This window comes from Heterodontus francisci, chromosome 23, assembly GCF_036365525.1.
Source record: "Heterodontus francisci isolate sHetFra1 chromosome 23, sHetFra1.hap1, whole genome shotgun sequence".
NCBI classification, from domain to species: domain Eukaryota; kingdom Metazoa; phylum Chordata; class Chondrichthyes; order Heterodontiformes; family Heterodontidae; genus Heterodontus; species Heterodontus francisci.
Genome location: NC_090393.1, coordinates 65677856 through 65696783, shown reverse-complemented (window position 1 = coordinate 65696783; position 18928 = coordinate 65677856). Strand labels below are relative to the sequence as shown.

Sequence of the window (18928 nt, the reverse complement as noted above, 5' to 3'; positions counted from 1 at the left end):
GCTGTAGGATTAGAGAGCAGTCAGTGTAACATCTGTGTTCAAGGAGAGAGAGGCAGATAAATTAGGTAACTGCACAGCAGACAGTATAACACCCGTGTTCAAGACGGCAGGGGTCAGAACTGACAATCGTGTCAGGCTGAATAGAAAGTTGATTGGACAGGAAATAGAAGGCAAATGGGTGTTGTTCAGACAGGAGAAGGGTTGGAAGTGGTATACCCAAGGGGTCAGTGCTGGAAGTGGTATATCCCAGGGGTCACTGCTGGAAGTGGTATACCCCGGGGGTCAGTGCTGGAAGTGATATACCCCGGGGGTCAGTGCTGGAAGTGGTATAACCCGGGGGTCAGTGCTGGAAGTGGTATACCCCGGGGGTCAGTGCTGGAAGTGGTATACACCGGGGTCAGTGCTGGAAGTGGTATACTCCAGGGGTCCATGTTGGACCCACTTTGTTTTCAGTATATATATCTGATATGGACCTGGGTCTGGGGAATGCACCCTCAATTTACTGATAACACGAAAGAAGGAAATTTGACAAACTGAGGAGTATTGTAAAAGATTTCAGGAAAACATGGGCTAACAGAATGGACAAAGGTATGTGGATAAGTATGAGGTAATACATTTTGGGAGAAAACACAAGGAATGGGAGTATATGCTTAATGGAAAGGCTCTGAGGTGCAGTCTGTTGCACCTAGTAAAGGAAATTTGGATATATATTTGAAGCAAAGGAAGATGCATAGCTTTGAGGAGATTGCAGAGCATGGATTATTTTTGGACTGCTCTAGTAAAGAGCTAGCACAGACATGATGGGCTGAATGACATCCTGTTTTGTTTTATGTTTCAGCAGGGAGTTTATCTTGTGATAGTCCAACTGGTTCGTTCACAGATACTGCCCAATTGAATTGCAGAGATCACTCTACAGGTAATTATGTAATGAGATCGCCATCTTCATCTCCTTTTGTAGGTTATTAATCTTTATTATCCTTTGAGCTGTTCAGTCAATTTCAATGTGTAATAATGGCTGCATCTCTACAGCATACTCAACAGCCACAGCACAGATTTGCATCACCATCTCCCCTTCTGCTCCAGTGTAGTTATACTGTTGTAGGGATCCTTGAGTTACCTATAGTAGGCCTTCAATCCATCCTGTACTCCAATATAATGTATGATCTGTCTGAGAGCAGAATATTAAGCAGCTCTCTACAAGGAACAGAAGCAAAATACTGTGGATGCTGAAAATGCTGCAGATGCTGCCAGACCTGATGAATAGTCCCAGCATTTTCTGTTGTTCTTTCTACAGAAAAGGTTGTTGTGCTTTTATTAAATTGGTTAACATGGGAGAGGTAGATGCAGAGGGGAGACGGAGGTGCCTTTGTCTCGATCTCTATCTATCTCCCTCCCCATCTCCATCTCTCTTCCCTCTCCCTCAAGTTACTGACCCAAAGCAATCTCTTATTACACTGAAATAAAAACAGAAAGTGCTGGAAATATTCAGAAGGTCTGGTAGCACCAAGGTCACAGACCTGAAACGTTAACTCTGCTTCCCTCTGCACAGATGCTGCCTGACTGCTGAATGTTTTCAGCATTTTCAGCATCTGCAGTATTTTGTTTTTATTTTACTGTAATTACACTGCTTTGGATCATTGTTCTTAAACATTGACTTGAAAAAGCTGACTTTTGTCTGTTTTCCATTTATCTTTTTAGTTTATTTTATTTCAACCTTTTTCTTTCACTTCTAATTCTCTCTCTCTCTCTCTTTACCCTTTAAAGTCTCATTTAAAAGATATTTCCCTGTTCTGTCTTTGCTGTAAGATGCAGGTTAGGTCCAGGAGCTGGGGGAATTGAGCACCGCAGGATGCAGTATGAGATTATTTGTTAAGTTTGCAAATATTGGAGATGTGAAATAAAAAAAAAGAAATGCTGGAACTGCACAGCACACTAGACCAATCAATGTCTGAAAGGAGGAAAATACCAATGTCTTCACAGAGATGGGTAGGGAAGTTCAATGGTTATGGTCCTGCTGAGGGTTCTACTGTCAAGCAACAAATTGCCATTTCCTAGATTCTTGCCCAAAATATCAGCCAGTTTCTTTTTTCAAATGCTTGCAAATCTGTTGTATGTTTTTTGTAAATTAATTTTCAGGGTGTGGGCATCAATGGCAAGGCCGGTATTTATTTCCTATCCCTAGTTGTCCTGCAGTAGTGAGCTTTCTCTCTAGCAGTTTGATGTGATCATTACCTGCTGGGTCACTTCAGAGAATAGTTAAGAGTCAACCACCTTGATGTGGGACTGGAGTCACGTATAAGCCAGACAGGGTAAGGACAGCAGGTTTCCTTCCCTAAAGGATGTTAGTGAAGCAGTTGAAGACGACAATCCAAAAGCTTCATCATCACTTTTTCTGACACCAGCTTTTTATTTCCAGATTTTTTAAACTGAATTCCGGGTGTCAAATTGCCGTGCTGGGATTCTCTGGATTATTAGTCCAGGCCTCTGCATTGCTAATAAAGTAACATGGTCCCTGCACTAACGTACACTGGAATGATTCTTGCATTTCATTCTTTTGAGATTTAGAGTTCTGTCCAGTGGTAAGAACTGAAATCCACAATATTATATAAGTTGCATTGCTGCAGCGTTGTTCTAAACAATAATTTCAGGTTATCCAAACCAAAAACTGAAGCGTTTGGGCCTCTATTATGTCAGGAGAAAAATACAGTCGTGTAACCAATGCCTTGGAGTGTATAGTTTCCTTTTAATGGACGGTTTTCTCCCTCTTCTCCTTAATTGCTGATTCTTGTTGAGGTACAATTCTATGGGCACCTGCAACCCTCTGGTACCTTGTCCAGTTGGCTGATTAACATGTGTGAGCCCAATATTTGGATGTTGTCAGGCTAGTGTGGGGGCAGTAAATTGACTTCACAGCTGAGCCTTGATGTCTGTTATGAACGCTAGATCTTGTAACATGATTTTGTCTTAAAAATTGTGGTGTTTAAAAGTTTAAGATGGAGTTCAGGACGTCAGGTGACCTCACCTCCATTCTGCCAAAGGTTCCCAGGACAACAGAGAACACAGATCAAAGATTGTCCTCTGAAAACCAGAGACTACAGCACCAGCACCTGAAGAACAATGGGTTTTGCTCTCCCAGGCTTTTGGGTCATAAAACAAGGAGTGAGTAATTGAGAATTGCAAATGAACCAGGCAGGTGTTAACATCTGGGGACAATGGAAAGGCCCAAGCGGCTTTGTGAACCCCTGACTTATGGTGTTTGCATTTTGAAAGATAATAAGCTATTAACTTCTAAGTCCAAATAATTTTAACAGACTTTCTGAAGGCAAACGGGGTGTAAGAAGGAAACCCATCAGGCTGCGGCCTCAAGGCAAGCTGTGAGAGAAGACACCCAGCGGTGATAGCTGGCGAGAGAGAGAGGGAATGCCTGTTGTCTGACAATATACAGCGAAAGGCTGTGAAGACTTGAACCAGTTTTGAGAGTCGAAGCTTGCAAAGGAGTGAAGGACCCACAGGATCACCAGAAATCACATTATCCACGGATGTCCAGGTCGGAAGGGCTCGGAGAAGTGATCAAAGAGAATATCGATTTTTGAAAAGTTTGGGAGATCCAACCCATTGCAACTGGGAGGAGTTTGGGACTTTTAACCACAATGAATTTTGTTTTCGAAAAGAACTGTGTAATGTATAAGTGTGGTGTGAGGTTTTCAAGTGTTTGAATAAGTAAAGGAAATATTTTAACTTATAATTTTGGGGTATCAGCTATTTACAAAGTACTATTTAGTTAATTGGGGATTTCTTTTAGTTTAGTTATAATAAAAGTCTTAACATATGACATTTTGTGTAATTTGTTAAAATGGTCTGGGGGTTCATATCTCGTATTTTTCATGTTAACAATCTCTCTGAGGTCGTAACAATGTCCATAAACTAATTTTTCAGCAGCTGTTGCTGGACAGTGGTTAGGAGAAAGCAGTCTGGCTAATTTTCCATCTGTCCATCTCAGGCTAGTCCCCCGGCACTGTTTGAAGAAGAGTAGGGGTGTTCTCCCGGTGTCCTGACCAACATTTATTCCTCAACCAACACCAGTAAAACAGATTATCTGTATACTTCAGCTCACCATACCTATGTCACCTGTACCCTATCCTATAACAGGCTTCTCTCACCCATCATTCCACTCCTTGTTGACCTACATTTGCTGTCCAATTTAAAAATCTCATCCTTGTGTTTACATCCTACTGTGGCTTTTCCCCTCCCAATCTCTGTAACCTCCTCTAGACTTCCAACCCACCCCACTCCTCTGCCTCTGATGTCTTGTGTATCTTTGGGGACCATCTCTTCAACCATCTAGGTTCCACTCACTGGAGTTCTCTCAATAAACTCCTCTGCATCTCTACCTCCCTCTCCTCCTTCTCCTCCTTAAAAGTCACCTCTGACAATACTTGTGGTCACCTGTCTAATTTCCTCTTCATTGGTTCAATGTTTTTTTGCCTCACCTCTCTGTGACGCGCCCTAGGACATTTTCCTACTTTGAAGGCATTACCTGCATGCAAGTTGCTGTTGTGGATATTTTCTGTATATTCTCATAATGCACGGATCTGATCAAGAGTTTCAGATAATATTATCAGCTTAGAAGAACTTTCAGGAACAGAAAAAAGCCATTAAGCCCAACAAGCTTCTCACTGTACCTATCTAGAATCACATCCCGTTTTCCTTAGAGTGAAATTCTCAACCTCACTTCCTTTCATACTCCTAGCTTCCTATTTTTTAAGCTTGCATCTCCTGAAAATTCTTCATGGACTACAATTTTCCTAGATCAATGCTGTCAGTGTCCTTCAAAGATACTTCATTGGCTGTAAAGTGCTTTGGGACATCCTGAGGTCATGAAAGGTGCTATATAAATACAAATCTTTTTGAACTGCAAAAGTATAAGACAGAATGAATAAAAAAGCAACATAACCAGATCAAAGGCTGATAATAGCCCTGGAGTACATTAGAAACTGGCAACTAACTTCAGTCCTGGGCATTCAAAGACCTATGGATGCAGTGCATTGATTGGCATTGCTGCATGCTGGCTTATCACAACAGTGAAGCAGCAATTGCAGGAAATCACAAGAGGTTGTGGAAATACAAAGAGCCTTTGTTGTAATTATCTGAAGCTTCAGATTGTGTTATTTTTTGTTTTTTGTTTTATGTTTATTAAAACATTGTTATATATGAAGATTTAATTTAATTTCATTAATTTGTATGGTTGACGGAAGACTTGGATGTTCACTCTATTAGTAGATGTGGGTGTTACAAGTTTAGAATCTTGCTTTAGCAATTCCCTCTGATACAGCACTGCTCGTTACTCCCATAAGCGGTCTGAGTGTCTTATGTTTAGGATGTGCCTGTACTATCCAATATCAATTATATGATCATGTAACCTAGGAGTGTAACAAAAGATCTGAACTGGATATTCATGCCTTTCTCACATGCCCCCCATGAGTCTCTTCAATCTTTTCAAAGACAGACAGATAAAGCATGATAAAACAAGGACAAATACAAAGTAAGATGCTTTATTTTGCAGCAAGTAAGCATGCAGATTAACAGTTATGATCAAACACACTAAATTCAATCAGTTCATCTTTGTGTAATAACATAAAACAATGAACATACTACGATTCCCCACATGAGTCGTCCTACTCGACAAACAAAATAACTTCTAAATGCCTTCCTGCTTTTAACCTTCTCCTCAGTCTCTGCTGAACTGGATTGGCTTCACTGCTGTCAGTTTTAAGAGACTCAACTGACTGTCTTTTTATCTTGCTGTCCATCACAGCCTGAACATAGGTCTTATGCCAGGCACCCCTCCCAACACAATGCTAAGACAGGCTAATAAATTGCTTATTGTTTGTAATTTTTGGGGAAACAACATCAAAGCCTAGCTTGTTAGCATTTTAACCGCCTTTCAATTTAGTGTATTTTTAAAAAAATTGTGAATACTTTAATACATAACCTTCAAATGCAACCTACCCCGCCCCCCCCCCCCCTCCCCACCAAATATTTGCTGTGGGAAAATAGTTAAAATATCAAAATGTGGCAGGACACCTAGCTCATTCCCTGACCCAGACTGCAGTGTAAAAGCATTGTTACTGCAGTACAGGTTGGTCCCTTTATTCTCTAGCTTGAGCTATCAGGCCACTTCTAGTTATCAGTTCCATTTTTGTGTGGTGTTTCATTTAGTGCTGTGCTAAGTTAATTTTCTATAATAATTTATATTAAGTGGAATGTTTCATCTAATTAATTTTTTCCAAAAGATTATTTCGCCCTCCTTTTTCTCTTAGAAGTACAGTTCTCCAGTTCTACAAATTGGAGAATTGACCTTTTGACAATTTTGTAATTGGTTTCATTGTATCCTTGATGCAGGTAGAAAGCATTCTCAGAAAGGTAACCAGCGCCGGGCTGTACTGCCGGAAGATCGGGTCAAAGATCAGAGGATAACGCTGAAAGAGCAGCAGAAGCACAACTCCACTCGGCGAAAGCTCTCCACAGAAGCAGTTAACAAGAGGTACAGCGTACAATGCAAGAGGAGCCCCCATCCTGCAAACTGGCCAGCTCTCCAGTCCCACAGTGAACAGCTGCAGTTAGGTCCAGGGTGTGCTGCGATGAGATTGAAACATTCTCAGCCGGTATCAAACCCTACACTGAGAATTGGAAATTTGCAAAACCTCATGGATCCTAATCATGGCATGAGTATTACAGATATCACAGAATCATTACAGCACTGAAGGAGGCCATTCGGCCCACCGTGTCTGCACCAGCTCTCTGAATGAGCACTTAAGCTAGTGCCATTCCCCTGCCTTCTCCCCGTAACCCTGCTCATTCTTCCTTTTGTCTAATTTCCTTTTGAATGCCTCGATTGAACCTGCCTCCATTCTCAGGTAGTGCATTCCAGACCTTGACCACTTGCTGCGTGAAAAAGTTTTTCCTCATGTCACTTTTGCTTCTCTTGCCAATCACTTTAAATCTGTGCCCTCTCGTTCTCGACCCTTTCATGAGTGGGAACAGTTTATCCCCATCTACTCTGTCCAAACCCGTCATGATTTTGAATCACTCTATCAAATCACCTCTCACCCTTCTTTTCTCTAAGGAAAACAGTCTTTGGAGGTTGTACAGCAGCATGTTGAAATAACAACCAAGTTAAGCACAGAATGCAGGGTGTGGAAAAAGCCAGGTGCTACAGTGGGTTGGATGTTAGCTTTTCACTTCTGGAGTCTGGTTTCAAATCTAACTCTAATTAATGGGATGAAAGTCTCCTCCAGCTGCTGGCTGTAAGGGTCCTTTATAAAATGAGTTTAGCCAGTCTCACTCGTGTTCTTGGTAGACGTGGGCCTGTAGCACAAAATGCTGCATGTTTTGACACTGGCAATCTTACCCAGATAGGCTGGTATGGAGTATGTTTTTTTTTAAAAGTCCTCTTGTGCTGTAGGGGGGAGTCTTCTGAGTTGGGGACTGAGTTATATTGTTGGGGCAGAGTAGAGGGAGCTTTACTTTGCATCTGACGAGCACTGTCTGCTGCATCAGTGCAGCAATTGTTCCCTATTTCCCACACTAGGCACCCTTTGGCAATCGCACTCATAGGTCTATCAGTGCTAAATTAGGGCCAGTTTTGTGCTGTGTGCTCACTAAGAACAGGATTTTTTTTATTTGTTCATGGAATGTTGGTGAACCTGGCTCGGCCAGCATTTATTGCCCATCCCTAATTTCCCTTGAGAAGGTGGTGGTGAGCCACCTTCTTGAACTGCTGCAGTCTATGTGGGGTAAGTACACCCACAGTGCTAGCAGCAATGCCCACATCCCATGAACAAACGAATAAAAAAAAAAGTATCTAGCCCAATACACTCTGCAGCTCCTGGAAATTCAAATTCCCTGACATCTTCAGGCAAAATATGGAAATGTAAAGTTTCTTTAAGATAAATTGTGCTTCACACCAACAGTGATTCATCTGTTGTAGGAGCAGTGGGGCGGAAGCCTGCCAGCAGACCTGTCCAGTGTTACCTGTGCTGACTCTTCATCCAGAATTAGACGAGGCACATATGCTCGTCACATCGCTCACTCCCCTTTTGATCCAGATAGATCCTTCTGGGTCACCTCGGGCTCCAACATTGCAGGAATGTGCAATCATTGTCCGACACTTGCACAACACCAGCAGCCTACAGTCTCAGGAGGTAAGATCATGTTTTGGGAGCTTTTATATCTGATATTATCCTTGGGCTCGGTATCACTGCACACTCCTGTCAGAGGACCTTATGTTATTATGACCCAGAGCATTCCTTTACCCTGCCCCATACCTTGGAAACTGCAGCTAGATTCAGTGGTACTCCAACCAGCTACAGTATATGACGTGCTCGATGATCTCTCATCTTCAGACAGCAGATCACTATTATGCTGAGGCTCAGGTTGTAAGCCAGCAGGCAATTTAACTTCAAACAAGTAAATGAACAGAAATTAGAAACGTTACTCTTCTCAAAGTATCAAATCAACAATAATGCTTCTGCACTAACATTCCCCATAAAATTAAACAATGGTCGCTAACTTCTTTTTGACCAAACTCTTCCCACTGAACCGGACATTTGAGCCAGTTTCCCTAGCTTCAGATTGATTGCAGACTGACTTAGTCAGCTACAGTGTGCGAACAAAATCCTTTGAACATATACTGTTGAAGAAACTTGACACACAGGATGTTGGAGAACTGTACACAGCGGCACAGTGGCGCAGTGGTTAGCACTGCAGCTTCGCAGCTCCAGGGACCAGGGTTCGATTCCGGGTACTGCCTGTGTGGAGTTTGCAAGTTCTCCCTGTGTCTGCGTGGGTTTTCTCCGGGTGCTCCGGTTTCCTCCCGCAAGCCAAAAGACTTGCAGGTTTATAGGTAAATTGGCCATTATAAATTGTCACTAGTATAGGTAGGTGGTAGGGAAATATAGGGACAGGTGGGGATGTTTGGTAGGAATATGGGATTAGTGTAGGATTAGTATAAATGGGTGGTTGATGTTCGGCACAGACTCGGTGGGCCGAAGGGCCTGTTTCAGTGCTGTATCTCTAATCTAATCTAATCTAATCTCATAACTGCATTTGATCGGCAGTCATTCACAAACTGATGATTATGTGGACCGTTGGTTCCCACAAGCATTTCTACCACATTCATGCTTGGCATGTCTGTCTCCTGCTAAACTGCCAAGCTGATCAAATTGAACAGAAAAACATGTGAGCTGATAGCTCTTTGTTTTTAATACTCATCAAGTTATGGATGTTAGTGTTAGTTATGTCATTGTTTTTATTTTTTATTAGAGATACAGCACCGAAACAGGCCCTTCAGCCCACTGAGTCTGCGCCGACCAACAACCACCCATTTATACTAATCCTACACTAATTCCATATTCCTACCACATCCCCACCTGTCCCTATATTTCCCTACCACCTACCTATACTAGGGGCAATTGCTAATGGCCAATTTACCTATCAACCTGCAAGTCTTTGGCTGTGGGAGGAAACCGGAGCACCCGGCGGAAACCCACGCGGTCACAGGGAGAACTTGCAAACTCCGCACAGGCAGTACCCAGAACTGAACCCGGGTCGCTGGAGCTGTGAGGCTGCGGTGCTAACCACTGCGCCACTGTGCCACCCTTGTCACCTATTCCCATGAACAATCTCAGCTGGCCTGTCAGGTATCTTGTAAGTACAGTGTGACTGACTCGCAACTGACATGATGCTATGAGGTACTTAGACACCTGGGCCATCACCTTGGGCCTTTGCCAATTAGATGACAACCTAGATTTAAAAAAAAACTTCTACTCCATTTTCTGACTCTCCCAATTCCTGATGGCAACACCACCACCACCACCCCCCCCCACCTCCCCTTTCTGACACATCACCCAAGTGAGTGTACATTCTTCGTGAACATAGCCAGTGAGTGTTAGCAGGCGATTTGTTAAAGACAAATCGTGGTTAACTAATTTGATTGAGGTTTTTGATGAGGTAATAGAGAGGGTTGATTAATGTAGTGCGGTTGATGCGTCCATGGACTTCCATGTTTGGCAGATAAAGTGACACCTAACAGGCTTGTCAGTAAAGTTAGAGCCCATGGAATAAAAGGGACAGTGGCAGCATGGATATGAAGCTGGCTGAGTGACAGGAAACAGAGAGTAGTGGCGAACGGTTGTTTTTTGGACTGGAGGAAGGTATATCGTGGGGTTCCTCAGGGGTCGATATTGGGACCCCTGCTTTTGTTGATATATCACAGAATTGTTAGTGCAGAAGGAGGTAATTCGGCCCATCATATCTGCACCAGCTCTCCGAAAGAGCAATTCGCTCAGTTCATTTCCCCTGCCTTCTCCCTGTAACATTCTTCCTTCTCATCTAACAGTCTAATTCCCTTTAGAATTCTTCAATTGAACCTTTCTCTACCACACTCTCAGGCAGTGCATTCCAGACCTTAACCACTTGCTGCGTGAAAAAGTTTTTCCTCATGTCACTTTTGCTTCTCTTACCAAATACTTTAAATCTGTGCCCTCTCATTCTTGATCCTTTCACGAGTGGGAACAGTTTCTCTCTACCTACTCTGTCCAGACCCCTCATGCTTTTGAATACCTCTATCAAATCACCTCTCAGCCTTCACTTCTCCAAGGAAAACAGTCCCAACTTCTCTAATCTATCTTCATAACTGAAATTCCTCATCCCTGGAACCATTCTCGCGAATCTTTTTTCTGTACTCTCTCCAATACTCTCATATCTTTCATAAAGTGCGGCGCCCAGAACTGGATGTAATACTCCAGTCGAGGCCAAACTAATATCTTATATAAGTTCAACATAACTTCCTTGCTCTTGTACTCTATGTTCCTATTAATAAAGCCCAGGATACTCTGTTCCTCTGCTCCTGCACCCCCTTTAGAATTGTATCATTTATTTTATATTGCCCCTCCATGTTCTTCCTACTACTTCACATTTCTCTGCATTGAACTTCATCTGCCACCTGTCTGCCCATTCCACCAACTTGTCTATGTCCTTTTGGAGTTCCACTCTATCCTCCTCACAGTTCACAATGTTTCCAAGTTTCATATCATCCGCAAAAATTGAAATTGTGCCCTATACATCAAGGTCTAGGTCAGTAATATATATCAGGAAAAGCAAGAGTCCTAACACGGACCCCTGGGGAACTCCACTGCAAACCTTCAAACTATAGATATTCAATATATATTAATGACCTAGACTTGGGTGTACGTGGCACAATTTTGAAATTTGCAGATGACACAAAACTTGAAAGTATTGTGAACTGTGAGGAGGATAGTGATGAGGACATAGACAGGCTGGTGGAATGGAGGACATATGACAGATAAAATTTAATGCAGAGATGTTTGGGTAAAATGTTGGAAAAGGTTATAAGAGACAGGATTTATAATCATCTAGAAAAGAATAAGTTCATTAGCGATAGTCAGCACGGTTTTGTGAAGGGTAGGTCGTGCCTCACAAACCTTATTGAGTTTTTCGAGAAGGTGACCAAACAGGTGGATGAGGGTAAAGCAGTGGATGTGGTGTATATGGATTTCAGTAAGGCGTTTGATAAGGTTCGCCACGGTAGGCTATTGCAGAAAATACGGAAGTATGGGGTTGAAGGTGACTTAGAGCTTTGGATCAGAAATTGGCTAGCTGAAAGAAGACAGAGGGTGGTGATTGATGGCAAATGTTCATCCTGGAGTTTAGTTACTAGTGGTGTACCGCAAGGATCTGTTTTGGGGCCACTGCTGTTTGTCATTTTTATAAATGACCTGGAAGAGGGTGTAGAAGGGTGGGTTAGTAAATTTGCGGATGACACGAAGGTCGGTGGAGTTGTGGATAGTGCCGAAGGATGTTGTAGGGTACAGAGGGACATAGATAGGCTGCAGAGCTGGGCTAAGAGATGGCAAATGGAGTTTAATGCGGAAAAGTGTGAGGTGATTCACTTTGGAAGGAGTAACAGGAATGCAGAGTACTGGGCTAATGGGAAGATTCTTGGTAGTGTAGATGAACAGAGAGATCTTGGTGTCCAGGTACATAAATCCCTGAAGGTTGCTACCCAGGTTAATAGGGCTGTTAAGAAGGCATATGGTGTGTTAGCTTTTATTAGTAGGGGGATCGAGTTTCGGAGCCACGAGGTCATGCTGCAGCTGTACAAAACTCTGGTGCGGCCGCACCTGGAGTATTGCGTGCAGTTCTGGTCACCGCATTATAGGAAGGATGTGGAAGCTTTGGAAAGGGTGCAGAGGAGATTTACTAGGATGTTGCCTGGTATGGAGGGAAAGTCTTACGAGGAAAGGCTGAGGGACTTGAGGTTGTTTTCGTTGGAGAGAAGGAGGAGGAGAGGTGACTTAATAGAGACATATAAGATAATCAGAGGGTTAGATAGGGTGGATAGTGAGAGTCTTTTTCCTCGGATGGTGATGGCAAACACGAGGGGACATAGCTTTAAGTTGAGGGGTGATAGATATAGGACAGATGTTAGAGGTAGTTTCTTTACTCAGAGAGTAGTAGGGGCGTGGAACACCCTGCCTGCAACAGTAGTAGACTCGCCAACTTTAAGGGCATTTAAGTGGTCATTGGATAGACATATGGATGAAAATGGAATAGTGTAGGTCAGATGGTTTCACAGGTCGGCGCAACATCGAGGGCCGAAGGGCCTGTACTGCACTGTAATATTCTAATTCTAATTCTGATGCATTTTGGTAGGAAGAACGAAGAGGGGCAATATAAAATAAAGGGTGCATTTTTAAAAATTCATTAATGGGACGCAGGTTTCGCTGACAAGGCCACAATTTGTTGCCCCTTCCTAATTGCCCTTGAGAAAGTGATGGTGAGCCGCTGCCTTGAACTGCTGCAGTCTGTGTGGTGTAGATACACCCAAAGTAATGTTGGGGAGGAGTTCCAGGATTTTGACCCAGGGACAGTGAAGGAATGGCGATATAGTTCCAAGTCGGGATGTTGTGCGACTCTTTTAAAAATATATATATATATTTATATGGGATGTGGGTATTGCTGGCAAGGCCAGCATTTGTTGCCCATTCCCTAATTGCCCTTGACAACTGAGTGGCTTGCTAGGCCATTTCAGAGATCAGTTAAGAGTCAACCACATTGCTGTGGGTCTGGAGTCACATGTAGGCCAGACCAGGTAAGGATGGCAGATTTCCTTCCCTAAAGGGCAATAGTGAACCAGATGGTGTTCCCATGTGTCTGCTGCCCTTGTCCGTCTAGGTAGTAGAGGTACCGGATTTGGATGGTGCTGTTGAAGGAGGCTTGGCAAGTTGCTACACTGTATCATGTAGATGGTACACACTGCTGCCACTGTGCGCTGATGGTGGAGGGAGCGAATGTTTAAGGTGGCGGATGGGGTTCTGATCAAGTGGGCTGCTTTGTCCTGGATGGTGTTGAGCTTCTTGAGTGTTGTTGGAGCTGCACTCATCCAGGCAAGTGGAGAGTATTCAATCACTCTCCTGACTTGTGCCTTGTAGATGGTGGACAGATTCTGGGGAATCGGGAGGTGAGTTATTTGCTGCAGAACTCCCAGCGTCTGACAGTATGGCTGGTCAAGTTACGTTTCTGATCAATGGTAACCTCCAGGCTGTTGAAGGATTCAGTGATGGTAATGTTTTTGAATGTCAAGGGAAAATGACTAGATTCTCTCTTGTTGGAGATAGTCATTGCCTGGCACTTGTGTGGTGTGATTCTAAATTCTAAAGGGGTTTCAGGAGCAGAGAAATCTGAGGCATGAAGTACAAAAGCAAGGAAGCTATGATGAACCTTTATAAAACATTGCTTTAGCCTCAGCTGGAGTATTATGTCCAATTCTGGGCACCATTCTTAAGGAAGGATGGGAAGGTGCAGAAAAGATTTATGTGAATGGTTTCAGGGATGAAGTATCTCAGTTTCCTGGATAGATTGAGAAGCTGGAGCTGTTCTTTAAGAGATTTGATAGAGGTATTCAAAATTAAGAGGGGCTCCTGACAGAGTAGAAGGAGAGAAACTGTTCCCACTGGCGGAAGGGTTGAGAACCAGAGGACACCGATATAAGGTGAATGGCAGAAGAATCAACTGCTACATGAGGAAAATCTTTTTTACACATCGAGTGGTTAGGATCTGGAATGCACTGCCCGAGAGTGTGGTGGAGGTAGATTTAATTGTGGCTTTCAAAAGGGGAATTGAATAAGCACCTGAAGAGAGAAAATTTGCAGGGCAACGGGGAAAGGCAGGGGAGTAGGAGTAGCTGAGTTGTTCTTCAGAAAGCCAGCATGGACCTGTAACCATTCTGAGATTTTATAATTCAGTTAAGGGGAAGCAACACTGTCAGGCCCCGACCTCTGCTCTCCCAATGTACACAGCATTCCCTTCCTGAGGGAGTCACTGGATAGCTGGATTGAGAGTGGAATTCTAACTGATTTCCTCTGCCTAACCAAGGAATATTGCGATCATTTATAATACATCGACATTTTACTCATCACAGATAGGGATTGAGTTTGGGACTATCAAAGAAAGAACAAAGAACAGTACAGCACAGGAACAGGCCATTCGGCCCTCCAAGCCTACGCCGATCTTGATGCATGTCTAAACTAAAACCTTCTGCACTTCCGGGGTCCGTATCCCTCTATTATCATCCTATTCATGTATTTGTCTTAAACGGCGATATCCACCACCTGCTTCCACCACCTCCCCCGGCAGCAAGTTCCAGGCACTCGCCACCCTCTGTGTAAAAAAACTTGCCTCGCACATCCCCTCTAAACTTTGCCCCTCGCACCTTAAACCTATGTCCCCTAGTAACTGACTCTTCCACCCTGGGAAAAAGCTTCTGACTATCCACTCTGTCCATGCCACTCATAACTTTGGGAACCTTTATCATGTCGCCCCTCCACCTCCGTCCTTCTAGTGAAAACAATCCGAGTTTATCCAACCTCTCCTCATAGCTAATACCCTCCAGACCAGGCAACATCCTGGCAAACCTCTTCTGTACCCTCTCCAAAGCTTCCACATCCTCCTTTTAGTGTGGCGACCAGAAGTGTACGCAGTATTCCAAGTGTGACCTAATTAAGGTTCTGTGCAGCTGCAGCATGACTTCCCAATTTTTATACTGTATGCCCCGACCGATGAAGGCAAGCATGCCGTATGCCTTCTTGACTACCTTATCCACCTGCGTTGCCACTTTCGGTGACCTGTGGACCTGTACGCCCAGTTCTCTCTGCCTGTCAATACTCCTAAGGGTTCTGCCATTTACTGTTTACTTCCCACCTGCATTAGACCTTCCAAAATGCATTACCTCACATTTGTCCGGATTAAACTCCATCTGCCATTTCTCCGCCCAAGTCTCCATCCGATCTATATCCTGCTGTATCCTCTGACAATCCTCATCACTGTCCGCAATTCCTCCAACCTTTGTGTCGTCCGCATACTTATTAATCAGACCAGCTACATTTTCCTCCAAATCATTTATATATACTACAAACAGCAAAGGTCCCAGCACTGATCCCTGCGGAACACCACTAGTCACATCCCTCCATTCAGAAAAGCACCCTTCCACTGCTACCCTCTGTCTTCTATGACCGAGCCAGTTCTGTATCCATCTTGCCAGCTCACCTCTGATCCCGTGTGACTTCACCTTTTGTACCAGTCTGCCATGAGGGACCTTGTCAAAGGCTTTACTGAAGTTAGACTTGGTTTACCAACTGAACCATAGGGGCCTTCATTATATTTGTATAATGTTATGTAATTCTGTGCTACAATATTAGTTGATGCAGCAACAGTGTGGTCTCTGACCTCGTTACATTAGCATCACCCAAACCTAAATCCTACCCTGAATACGTTATAAATGATTTATATTGGAAGATAGAGTACAACTGGCTCCCAGGGACAGGGAATGAGTAAACATGTGGTGGCCTATGACTATGTCCCTGTGATGATCATCCCAATGTTTATATAATAATCCACATTCAATGGTCTCTCTTAGCTCCTACGTTTGAAGATGAGTTTGAAAGACCTGTTGTACTCCAACAAATGGACTCCAGACGCCTACCTCCTCGCCAAGGCTTACCTAGCTGATCTGAGTCAGTGAGTGGAGGGAATGTTTATTACAGTCTTGTGGGAAGTACAATACTATTTTGTAACTGAACTAGGAATAGAGGGAGACAACCTTGGGATCAAATCGAGCAAATGAGAATGGCTGTAGTACCTCATGTGTCATTTCCCAGCCCTCAAACTTCCCTTTCTATAAGCTAGCACTTTGTTACCTATTTTTCACACTGTAATTTAACTTTGAATCAGAAAGTTACCTTAGTGTGCCAAATCACTGCCAACTTTTGATTGGATACAGATTTTAACCATTTCCAAAATAGCTTTTAGTATCTGGTTAGCCCTTAGTTTCAGCGAGAGTGCTGCAAAGTCTCCAGAACTCATTCTGGTTCCCTGCAGCTTATAACCCTTCTCTGCCAGGGAATCAACACAAATGCATGTTTTGTGGGAGGCCACGCAATGGTAACTCTTTCAGAGGAGCACAGTATCTCACCTTCTCAAAGGATTCGGAGATGCCCAAGGCAATAACTGATTGATAGTTACCCACCAAGAACAGAGTTTGAGGTGTGTGATACTGGGAGGCTCTCTTCAAACCCTTCTGGGGATCACGAACCCTGCTAGGGCTTTCACCAATGCTAAATGGGGAGTTACTTTATAGAGAACAATCCTGCGTGCAGGAGCCTTAGGGTGTGTCCTCAATCTTAACTGATCTCAGGATGTTGGCTGAACAGCCAGGTCCTGGTGATATGTTGTGCAGAAACAGTAAATTAGGATCATTTGTCTTCAATAATGAGAGCTGTTCAGGGTGGAATACTACTAAAACAAAGGTGTGTGAAACAGTCCAAGGCAAGTGATTATTTCAAGGTTTAACTGTGTGTTTGCTTTCCTCCTAGGGAACGGGATGTTGTGCAACTGCCCAAAGTGCCTTTGAAAGAACCACCTAAAAAACAGTAAGTTTACTGAGCATTGCTCTGTTAACCTGCAGCCTTCACCTCCGGACTGGCAAACAATGAAAACACTTTTATAATTAAAGTAACACTTGAGATAGAGAAGTGTTAGGCAGTTTTCCCATTTCGTGTGGAACTCTGACCTAAGTTGTAGATACTCAGGGCAGTTTTAATACAACCAAGGGAATGAAGCGTGACTTTAAGGGGCAGGCTAAAAGGTTTTCGGTGATAGTGAGGAGTCTGGAACAGAGGAGGTTTGCCTTGAGTGCAGACTGACTCTAAGGGCAGGATTTTTATTTAAATGAGAGGCTGGGAACAAGGGCGGGCGGCCGCTTAAATCTGCCCCTTTGGTCAGCGTGCCAGTTTCCTGACAAGTTTAAAAAGTTTAAAAGGCTCTGCCGAGAGCCAGAGGGGGCAACACACCTGAGATTGATAAATAGCAAATTAAGCCTCTTAACCAGCTTTAAGACCAGTTTTGAATTTTCTTTGCAAGGTATGGGATCCATGCAGGGTCTCAACCACCACAGGCAGGGGGAGGTGCAAACACAGTGGGCAGCCAGTCAGAATGGCGGGACCAGCAGCAAGTGGCACCATTAAAGAGGGAAGGCTCAGAGAAGGCAAACATTCACGGGCACCCTGCTGTACAGAGTCAGGAGAATTATCTGTCATATTTCTTCACTCCTGATAAGGGCTTGTTGGGGTGGGGGTGTGTTGGCTTGTTGGGGGTTGGACAGGTTCTTCTGCTTACAGGCCTCATGGGTTGATGGGGTGGGGGGTGCTCCGGAAGACTTCACATTGCAATTGAAAGGAAGGAAGGACATAACAGGAAATGGGATTAAGCAACTCTGAGATCGGATCGAAACAAGGAGCAGCATCAGCAGGAGCAGAGGCAGACCCCTGGGCAACAGGGGCGCAGGGGCAGGAAGGCAATGAGGGTGATAGCCTCAGCAGAGGCGCTGCTGCCAATGGAGAAGCTACCTGGAAGGGATTCCATTCACTAAACATCCAGCTGGTATGTGGCGACAAGAAGTGCTTTTTGCAGATGTGTGCACACTATCCTGGAACCTGCCATTACACCTTCATCCGCCGGCAATTGCAGGTGCCGCAAATCTTCATGGAGCAATCGGAAGTCCATGGATGGCTGTTAGTGGATAAGGCTTATTCCATGAGGAGACAGCTGATGACTTTGGTGCGTAACCCTGCCACGGAGGCTGAGAGACACTGCAAACAATGCCACATGAGCACAAAAGTCCATCACTGAGCAGGTCATCGTGCCTTGACTGGTTGGGTTGCGCCCTCCAATACACTCCCTCATGGGTGTCGCATATTGTGGTGGTTTGCTGGGCACTTCATAACATGGCCCTCCAGAGAGGTGTGGATCTTGAAGAGAGAGAAGTGCTAGAATGGCACCTCCTCGGAGGAAGATGATGAGGACCAGGAGGAGGCTGAAGGAGAACTGGAGAATGCTTTGCAGGGGCGTTGCCATGGTAGACTCAGGAGGCAGAGCATTTATCAGGATGGCAGGGACGCTAGAGCCACTCTGATCCAGACATGTTTCACCAGAGTGAAACTCAGTCTCCAGGACAATTGGAAAGGAGAGTCTCCTTTATCTGAGTGAGAGCAAGCATCCGTTAGGAACAAAAGTCAGCAACCTTCCAATGGCACAAACACTGCAAGGCTCCAGAGTCTCCAGCTGACACACTGTTACTCAACACACTCCCTTGCTTTGCTCACCCTTATCTTCCATTCTCCTGCCTTTTGCCGTGATGAAATGAATGTCTTAGTGCAACAACATGCCCAGTGCTATTTCACATAACAGTTCAATGTCCTGTACAACAGAAACATCCAAGTGGCCGACAAAGTGACATTACTAAATCAGTGGCCTGCTAGCTAGTGCTTGTCTGGGACTGAGATGCCTGTGG

The 18928-nt window shown here is 44.1% G+C and overlaps 1 protein-coding gene across 2 annotated transcripts in view; it reads left to right on the top strand.

Moving 5' to 3' along the window:
* Window positions 1-18928, top strand: part of si:ch211-222n4.2 (uncharacterized protein LOC101885505 homolog) — a 70357-nt gene that overhangs the window by 45410 nt on the left and 6019 nt on the right. Inside the window, exons 4-8 of one of the 2 annotated variants that reach the window (XM_068055631.1) lie at window positions 842-916; window positions 6403-6544; window positions 7991-8204; window positions 15998-16098; window positions 16953-17009. In XM_068055631.1, coding sequence (XP_067911732.1) covers window positions 842-916; window positions 6403-6544; window positions 7991-8204; window positions 15998-16098; window positions 16953-17009 — 589 coding nt within the window. Of the gene's footprint in view, window positions 1-838; window positions 917-6402; window positions 6545-7990; window positions 8205-15997; window positions 16099-16952; window positions 17010-18928 lie in introns of both variants that reach the window. The other variant, XM_068055630.1, reaches the window with a different exon arrangement.